The sequence below is a fragment of the Drosophila teissieri genome, chromosome 2L (genome assembly GCF_016746235.2).
Source record: "Drosophila teissieri strain GT53w chromosome 2L, Prin_Dtei_1.1, whole genome shotgun sequence".
Lineage (NCBI taxonomy): Eukaryota > Metazoa > Arthropoda > Insecta > Diptera > Drosophilidae > Drosophila > Drosophila teissieri.
In genome coordinates, this window is record NC_053029.1 from 8266944 (window position 1) to 8276133 (window position 9190).

Genomic DNA, 9190 nt, shown 5'->3' on the forward strand with positions numbered 1-9190 from the left:
TGGGGGCAAGGATATGCAGTCAGGTTGTCAAAACAAACAGATATAATAAAATAAAACAAAGAACAAAGGAAGCACAAGTATATTTCAATGATTTCTCAACTTCTGCTTCATTCAGCTTCACTAGCTGCCTTGTTTGCGCAGCGTTAAAGATTGTGAACTATTGTGTTTTGGCATTGTCTCAGAGAAACCCATCAGGCCAGTTGGACCGGGCACGCCTTGACACGCCTTTGACAGCCTTTACTATTAGATAAACCCAAAATTTTAGAAATACGGCTTAAATATTTGAATTTAGTTAGATACTCCCGAAATTCCTGGTGAATGCATTGCCCAAACTATGCCCTACAGCAGCAGCTAAGCACTGAGTACTAAGGACCATCGGCAGCCATGCTACTGAATGACGCCAGCAGGGATCGTCCCATCGGCCAGGATCTTCGGAGCCTAACAGACGCCGAGCTGTCCAGCTTGTGCAAGGCCTACGGACTTGGTCTGGGACCCATAGACTTCCAAAATAGACGCATGGCAGAGCGCGAACTCCATGTAGTAATGATCACGGAGCGGGCCAAGTACCGCGCCCATCAGCAGTTTGCCCTGGAGTGCAACATGCGGGTCTCCGGCTACATGCGGCAAGTTCCGCCGCCGCAGCCAGACTACGGTTTCATGGACGTACTGCCTGAGAACTCCTACCAACCCATGCCACCCCAAACATACTGGCCAACTCCTGGCACCAATTTGCGCAGCCCACCTCCGCCCAGCTGGAACATCCAACATCGTCGGGATCGTCGGGAGCGTCCGGATCCGGTGCTCGAGCCAGATCAGTACTTGACTTGGAGGCAGGAGAACAGGATAAGCAACCAAAGGACTGCAGATTCTGAAAACAACTTCTGGGGCTTCAAGATGCCCTTTTCACTGGGCGCTGCCAGGGAAATCAGGTCAAGGATTACCAACTCTATCAAGCGCTTTCAGGGCGGAGGTGCGGTGGGAATCCAGAATAAGCCAGTGCAGAAAAAAGGAGAGAAGGTCGTTCATTTCGATAGGAAGTACTCGCATAGATCTAACTATGATGAATATCAGGAGGATTATCAGGAGGATTATCAGGAGGATTATCAGGAGGATTATCAGGAGGATTATCAGGAGGATTATCAGGAGGATTATCAGGAGGATTCCGATGAAGATAGCGCTGAAAAACCTTCCAGCTCGGACCGTGAACGAGATAAGCTGTCTGGTTCCTCAGAAGATGAAGGCCAGGAAGTTGAGCGGAAGGACCTCAGTCCCCAGGACTCCTACCCATATCCCTTCAACTTCCGGGAACTTCAGAGACAGCTGGTTGATGCAGAAACCCAAAATGAACTACGCGACTACAAGAGCTTCATCAGCCTATCGAGTGTCTATCACGAGTTCGACTGCCAAGTGCCAATGGCACGGACAGCACCATCTGTGGACTCCAAGCCCCGCTTCAGCTGGTGGTGGCGGTGGAGGGCGGCGGCGGGAGACGAGCGGATTCCGGAGGCGGAGCGGACCACCGAACAGGATCTGCTGCAGGAGCGCGAGTTGAAGACCATCAACTACCTGAGCGAGGCACCTGCGCGTCTGGATGACGGCGTGGTGGAGCTGATGGGCAGGGTGGAGCTGCGCGACGACAGCGAGGAGGAGGTGGTGATGCGAGACACTCGAATAGCACGGGAGTCCCGATCCTGGATGGGCTTCTGCCGGCACATCTTCCACCGGCTCTGGTGCGATCGTCACGGAAAACTCGACCCGGAAAAGCTGCGCTGCAGCTTCGTCTGCTGCTGCATGGCCTTCAGTGTCTACATGGCCTTCAAAATGCTGCGGTATTGACATAATGTGGGCAAATTCATAGGTGTATGTCTATCAGTATTCTGGAAATTATGCATATCTCATTTGAGAAAAGGATGCAAGTTGTATTCATCGTAATCATCTGCCTTTGTTTTCTTATGTTGAGATACGAACTATATACTCAATACACTACAGTACAATAATCCGTATAAGTCAGGTTTATTTAAAGTTTAAGGATTTTAATTTTATTCTGAGCATTTCCTTTCCACTTCGTTGTTTTTTTTTATTTTAGCCAATGACTAAGACATTTATTGTCTTCAATTTGTAAGCAGATGCCACTCGTTGAGAACGTGGCCCTTTGCGGCACGTGTTTCCATCTGTGAAAAGTCCTCGTTTGCTGGCCAAATTCTCACTTTCGAGTTTGTACGGAAATGAAACTGTAATTATATTCATGGCACCCCAAGAAGGAAGCCCTTCAAGGGTAAAATTATTAAAGAGGAATATGCTTGCTAGATTTATATTGCTGCTTATTTCATATTTATGTATTTGCACTTAGACTATATAAATTTACATGTTTTAAAAATATTTTCTAAGACTATAGTAATCTTTAGATACCTAAAGTGTGGTGCCAATTTCTGTGCCACAATTGCATGTAGCAAAATCAACTTTGAACAGCTTTTTATCACTCTTTTAATTAAGATGCCTTTAATAGAAGCTAATCAATTTGGGATTACTCATGTATCCCGCCTCCAACGGCGAATCCCATTTTGGTCACCCAACTAACCAAACAAAATCTAATCAAATGCAATTGGCGTAACCGAAATCCCAAGCGGGGAAAAGCCATAAATAAAAGTTTGGCCATTAAACCACAAAGAGACATAAAATGGGCATAACAAATTTAAACGGCATAAACAATTGGCAACAAAGTGGGCTCCAATCTCAACTACAGAACAGATCGCACGCTTTTTGACTCCACTGGCATTGCACATTTGCGACGAGTGTAAGTCTCCAGCTATACTCGTAAAACGAGAGAAAGGACTCAATTGCCTGGCTGGAGCACACTGGAGCACAAACTGAGACAGTAGATGGTTTGGGCAGGACTCCCAGTTTGTCTTTATGCCAATTCAATTTACCGGCAAATCGCTGCGTCGAGTCTTAGTCCTGGACCCCTGGAAATGAACATAAAAACGCCAACGAAATGCGGCCATTTAATTTATATGCTGGCGCGCATTAAATGGCATTTTAATTTCTATGGAAGTCGTAAAAAAGTCCTGAAAAGTATTCCTCCTCCGCTGCTCCTTTCATATTTATGTCTATAAATTTATTTTGCACTTTTCCATTTCTCAATTGCGTGCAAAAGATTTTTACATTTAATTCAATTTACCATCTAATGGATGGGGCGGCCGGTTGTGGGCGATTCCCCCCGGGGGATGTGCTTACCAACCGGGTGGGCGTGGCCATGTCTGTTGTGCAATCATTGCGTGAAATATGGTCCCGGCTACTTAGCAGTCTCATCTTCAGCTCCAGTTCCTGCTCCTGCTCCTCCTCCTACTTCTGCTCCTCCTCCTGCTCCTCCTCCTGCTCCGGCTCCAAAAACTGAAATCCGGTGGACGCTCGAGCCAAATTACCGTTACAAATTTGCGCTACTTTGATGGCAGCCACCTCATTGCCAGTTCTCCTCCCGAGGAGTCGAGGAGACGAGGAGTCGAGGATTCGGAATGCCCGGCGATGTCATACAAAATTTATTCGCCCTACGTGCCTTGGCCGCAAATCTTCGCTGTGTCCAGAGGGTCAAGCGATTTTGACCGGGCTAGTTTGGGTCCCTCCCAGTGGAAGCTGCTAATGGTTGTTCATAAGAAAAAGGGGGACCTTCAACTCATGGTTCGTTGGGTGAGTTCTGAGCCATTTTCCAAAGTTCGGCTTTGAATTTCAACCCCATTCAGAGGAACACGTCATCCTAAAACAAGGTACTATATGGTTCATCTTGAGCTTATGTATGTGATGTTCTCATTAACAAACATAACTTAGTTGTTTCTAACTTTTAAAGTTTGTATGAACTGTATATTAAGTTTCTAAGCTTCAGCAAGCATATTTAGATAATTCCCAAATATATATGCCAAGCGCATTTCATTATTGCTTTGAACTGGCCAAGTGTGTATGTACATATGCAAACCCAAACTTTTGGCGAGAAAAATACAAGCTGCTACATATTTGCAGCCATTTTGGAAGCCACTTAACCAGAAAAAGTTACCAGCATCTTTGGCCTAATGAACGAAGCTCCAAGCGAGCAAAACTAAAAGCGCGACTGCCGGAGGATATTTGAAATGGATGTGGGTGATGGTGATGGTGTGGAGTGGTATGGAGTGGTGTGGAGTGGTATGGAGTGGAAGGGGGGTGGTGTTCAGGGACTGGGTGTTTTGGTAACCCCTTGGGGGAAAATGCAATTTTGTAATTGACTCACAATCAGTCGGGCGGAAGTTGTTTAGCTATGCAATATGGCTGCCAAATGCGACAAACGGATGCAATTTGTGAAATATGCACGAAATAAGACGATAAAGCGATGCTCAGGAGGTGGGGAATGCACAAGTCTCGCCCAGTGGAACCCAATGGAACCCTCTTCCACCAGAGATTGAAATGTCAATCCGTTTATGGGATGGGGACATGTCCCCGTTCGTGTTCCTGCTCCTGTCTATCCGCATGAGTGGAACATGTTTGTCAGCTAGTTTTCGATGCGATTTTTTAATACCAACTGTTTCATGGCGAGCGAGGGTATATCACTTTCTAAAGTGCTGGACTGGCAGTGGTATTGAAATAATTTGAAATAATGTTGAAGTTGCTCTTAAAACTAATAGTTAGTACTGAAGATAACTTATATTTTGTCGAACAAAAGCAAAGGCTTTTTAATATTGATTTCAAACCTGATCTTCCATATAAAGGAATTTGTATCCCTTTGTGCTACATATGAAGTGTAAGTAATAGGTATTAAGCGAGTTGCAATTAACGCATCGTCCTGCTCGATGTTCAGCCTGCATGAGTGCCACAGAATGTTGCCAAAATGTCCGTTTGTCGCCCACATGTCTGAGCTGAATGCCGCTGACAGATGTTCCACCTTTGGCCAGGAAACGGGCTACGGAGACAAGCTGTTTGGGTTTGGCTTCGCCGGAAACCTGCAGGTCGACCTAATAGTTTTTATGTGCGGTTTTCGTTTGAGTTTCTGCCTTTGCCTTTGCCTCTGCCCTGCCATAAACGAACAATTTGTGTAATGCATTTGGCGAATAATGAGGTGGGCAGGGAGCTATTTTGGCTCAGAGGCGACAGATTTTTTGGTTCACGTCCGGATTGGGCGTCGCTCTATGCAGATTCATTTTTTATGCACACAGTTTTCCGAAAGTTCGGAAAAAGTTTCCGCATAAAATGTTTACGTATCGATATTTGCGGACATTTTACTGGTCACTCAAGGGCAGGTATGCCATTTCGTGTAGCACATGTGATTTGAAATGGTACTATTACATATCTATACATGCCCATGACGCCAGACAGCCATGTGTCTAACTTGGTTTACATGTTCCTTTTGCTCTACATTTTCTTTTCTCAGATTTATGGAATATTATACTATGAAAAATCTAATGTCTAACTAATCCAACGAACTAGTGTCATAAGTATGGCCATGGCTGTTCAGCATATTAATGTAGTTTCTAAAAATTATCAGAACAAAGCAAAGTAATGCCAGTATGGTAAAAAGTCATATGCATTCTTTCTCTTTAACAATTAAATTCAGCTTTTCATAACACAAAAGTTTGTACAAAAGTTTGTGCAAAATGAGCTAAATTAGTTGCTCAATCTGAGCGCAATTATTTCTGTATCGCACCATTTTCACCAGCCAATCAAGTTGGGCAAATGCTCACTTAACCAACTGGATAAAAACAAATCAAATAACATTTCTTACAGACTTCTCCCAATTAATAAGAATAAGGTCTGCTATGAAAACGACTGTGGTGATACCCTTGGTAAGCAAATGATTATATGTACAGTAAGTAAAACATTTAATATTGTTTTTATTCCCAATTTTCAAATTGCAGATGCAAAGAGTGTTTAGAGAGAGACTTCTGTGAACCATCACCATAAATCAAAGTACCTTGCACAATCAAGGGAATTGAATGAATTGCTTAACCCGTCTGCAGGCCCGCAGGAACAAATGTTTCTGTTTCTTATTTTTTGATGCAAATGTCAACAATTAATTTGCAGGCAAAATATGCGCAGTCTCACAGAAAAATAAACAAGCGCCAAGACGCAGAGGGCCGGGCTAAAAGTTGCTGGAGGAAAATGGCAAAGTAAGGCAAAGTAAACAACAGGGGGAATGGAAACAGGAAAAATGTGTAGGAGCAGTCCTGGCAATTAAAGTTGAGACTGCAGAGGCGGATCCACAACCAGATGAGCAGGTGGCTGAATCCAGGGCCTCCAGTCTGAAGGAGCAGGTGGCATTATGAAGTCGATTGGAAGTTGAGTTCACTTGAGCTGGCATAATTTCCTTCAATGCTAATGTTTACGCCCGTGGCGAATGCAAAGTAGGTAGACAATTAACGAGAACATTATTGTGTTTGCTAATAAATATGAAATTAAAATACCTAGAATTTATGGCACACATGGCGTACACTTGATGTTTAAGAGCAACTTCAAAATTGGGGAAATAATTAAGTGTGCTTCAAAACTTGTCCCGTCAAGGGTTCAAAGAATAATTGAAGGTTCAGGGCTGAGGATGCATATTTAATCGGGTCGTTCCTCTCTGCAACTTGGCCACTTGAAACTTTGATCAAGGCCTAAATAATCGAACCGCATCATTGGCCATCATGTCCGGTCATCGGCGTTGTTCGCTCCATTCGACAAGCCACTTTAATGGCAGCCGGCAGCTCGGAGCCTTTCGTTTTCATCCTGCTTTCATTTACATGTCCTGTGGCGCATCCGAACTTTTCCTCGACTCCTCCAGGATCTGTCAGATGTATTTGATTGATTTGTTGGGCAATTTGCCGCCGCCTGTTGTTCGTCAGAGTTTGCACAAAGTTGTGTACGCTCCCAGTCCACTTGAATCACTTTTCTGCCACATTCATGCATGATTTATGTTTGAACATATAAAGCTGCCATCGACGTAGTTTACGGAATGAGTTTGGCAGACAAGCTGGGGCTGCAATCTAGAACCAGCTCTCCCATTAGGAGGACCTTTGAAGTCCAAAGTGCCTGGCCAAAAGTGTCTGTCGCGGCTCTTGGGTTAAATCAATCAATGACTTAATGGCTTATTGTGCATATATTCTCACATTTCCTTCGCTATTCCCCATGGCCCATCTATCAGGCGTCAGTCTACGCGATAATTGGATTAATAAATGACTCAGAAATTGATTAAGAAGGTTAATAATCCACGTTAATAGAATTAGATGTTGTGACAATTCTGATTTGAAATACTACTAAAACCAGAAAGATTGCTATAGTAGACCCGTTACTCAGCAAACATTAACATTATTTTTGGGATAACATAATTTTGTTACATCCACATATATATACTTTATATAGATGCACTTCCTTCTGCCTGTTACATACTTTGCAACGAATCTAGTATACCCTTTTACTCTGCGAGTAACGGGTATAATTACAGCTTTCCACGTTTGTACAAGTAGAAGGCTCTCTTTATTTAAAATAACATTAGTGCATGAAATTAGAATTTTCCGGAAAAACAACGCGTGCATTCTTAAAAGCATTGGATATCTGAACTAAGGCCATCAGACTAGGAACATGAAGCTTCTGTCATTATCAGTTGTTATCTTTTGCGCCTTACAATTGCAAAATGTCGTTGGCTACAATCCTGGTATAATTAATAAATAGATTAATTAATTGTTAATGACTTAAATTCTGTTAATTTATAGCAAAGTGTGATGATCGCATAAGTAATGGTGGCGCTTGCCGAAAACCCCCTGAGGACAAGTGGACCTTTGAGAAGATTCACCGAAAATGCGTGGAAATAGATTTCTTTGGATGCCCAGGCACGAAAAACATCTTCGACTCTAAAAGCGAATGCGAAAGCACCTGTTTATGATGTATTAGTTTACGGATCAGCCCACCAGTTCCAAGGTGAAGCAATGACAATTGATTGCATGTTATTATTCCTGTACCACGAGTCGTATGCGTAATAAGAGTATTAATTAATTGAGACAAGCCTTCTATGCCGCTGTTGTTTATGGCAGACAATTGAGTCAACACAGCCCAGCTAATTGATGGCAGGCGACGTTTTCCCCTGACCCGATTGACTATTTCCCTGGTTACCAGTGGTTGTACTTTTCCTACATTTCCTAGTTTTCCTACTTTGCCATGTGTGGACAAACAAAGTATGGGCTACCGAGCACTGATTGATTGAGTTTCTGTTTCTGTGGCACGAAGGCGTCCTGTTAATGGATCAATGGCCTTCTGTTTAGTTTGCTGCCATGCTCGTGTTCACTCAACATCACTCCTCACCCTTTTCATCCTTATTGTAATAAAGTCAATCCGGTTAGCAGAAAACAAATTGTTTCCTTAGATTACCTTTAGTGCAGTTCTGTTTGTCCTTTAGGAGTTTTCTAAGGACAGCAGCTCAGTGAGAACATTTTATTATGTTCTATTTTGTTTCATGCTTTCATTTTTCTCCAGCAAGCCTTGATCTATGATTTTTCCTTTTAAAAACTCACTCAAGTACACAATCTAGTTCGATAAACACCTAACACACTTTAGTTCATAAAATATCTATTTTCTCAAAGAACAGTGCATCCATTTGGGTACAGAGATGCTCATTCCAGAGGTGGACATGTGGAATGTGTCCAAGAGTAGCCGGATACATCGCCTTTCCATCTTCAATTGCGATAAGCCTGGACTGAAAGTGTTGGACTACTCCGCCGTGCGGGGAGTGGATAGGTTCTACTTGGAGTGCCAGGACTACAGGGACTATTTCAAAGATCCCTATAATCGAGTCCACAAGCCAAAGAGGTTCACCACATATGCAGGCAGGTGCGACGCCAAGTTGGATACCGAAGTCGAGATCCTTTCGATGCCGACCTCCTGGCGTACTGATCGCCAGCCCATCATCTATCCCATCGACTATCACTCGGATATGGCACTTGGCAGACGGGACTGCGATCACATCAAGGCCTTCTGTTCCCCAGCCGAGAGCCTGAGCTTCAAGCGATAGGTTCCTCCAAGATTGGATGTTACCTTTTTAGCAGTTTAAATACAGTTTAAGCATGGGAAATCAAGGGTTTCTTACATTACATACTGATATATCTCAGTGTAAGTACTGAAGGAGCTGCCATTGTCAGTCTGTTCTGTCAATGGGTTCACGCGTCTGAATCTGTTGGGATGCACTTTTCACCCGCTTGCTGGC

General features: G+C 43.6%; 3 protein-coding genes across 3 annotated transcripts; all 3 read left to right on the forward strand.

Moving 5' to 3' along the window:
• Nucleotides 1-182: 182 nt before the first annotated feature.
• LOC122626011 lies at nt 183-1992 on the forward strand. The gene has a single exon (XM_043806108.1). It carries the CDS (start codon nt 385-387, stop codon nt 1834-1836), a length of 1452 nt encoding a protein of 483 aa, XP_043662043.1. The 5' UTR covers nt 183-384; the 3' UTR covers nt 1837-1992.
• Nucleotides 1993-7547: 5555 nt separating this feature from the next.
• LOC122626530 lies at nt 7548-7992 on the forward strand. Its single transcript, XM_043806826.1, has 2 exons — nt 7548-7648; nt 7707-7992. Exons 1-2 carry the CDS (start codon nt 7576-7578, stop codon nt 7874-7876), a joined length of 243 nt encoding a protein of 80 aa, XP_043662761.1. The 5' UTR covers nt 7548-7575; the 3' UTR covers nt 7877-7992.
• A 511-nt stretch (nt 7993-8503) lies between these two features.
• On the forward strand, nt 8504-9054 carry LOC122626557. Its single transcript, XM_043806853.1, has one exon. It carries the CDS (start codon nt 8597-8599, stop codon nt 8996-8998), a length of 402 nt encoding a protein of 133 aa, XP_043662788.1. The 5' UTR covers nt 8504-8596; the 3' UTR covers nt 8999-9054.
• Nucleotides 9055-9190: the final 136 nt, after the last annotated feature.

Bases quoted from the DNA above. Each gene is read 5' to 3' on its own strand.
- LOC122626011 (XM_043806108.1), top strand. From the start codon at position 385: ATGCTACTGAATGACGCCAGCAGGGATCGTCCCATCGGCCAGGATCTT.
- LOC122626530 (XM_043806826.1), top strand. From the start codon at position 7,576: ATGAAGCTTCTGTCATTATCAGTTGTTATCTTTTGCGCCTTACAATTG. The intron at 7,649-7,706 runs GTATAATTAATA...GTTAATTTATAG, and splicing joins TGTCGTTGGCTACAATCCTG to CAAAGTGTGATGATCGCATA.
- LOC122626557 (XM_043806853.1), top strand. From the start codon at position 8,597: ATGCTCATTCCAGAGGTGGACATGTGGAATGTGTCCAAGAGTAGCCGG.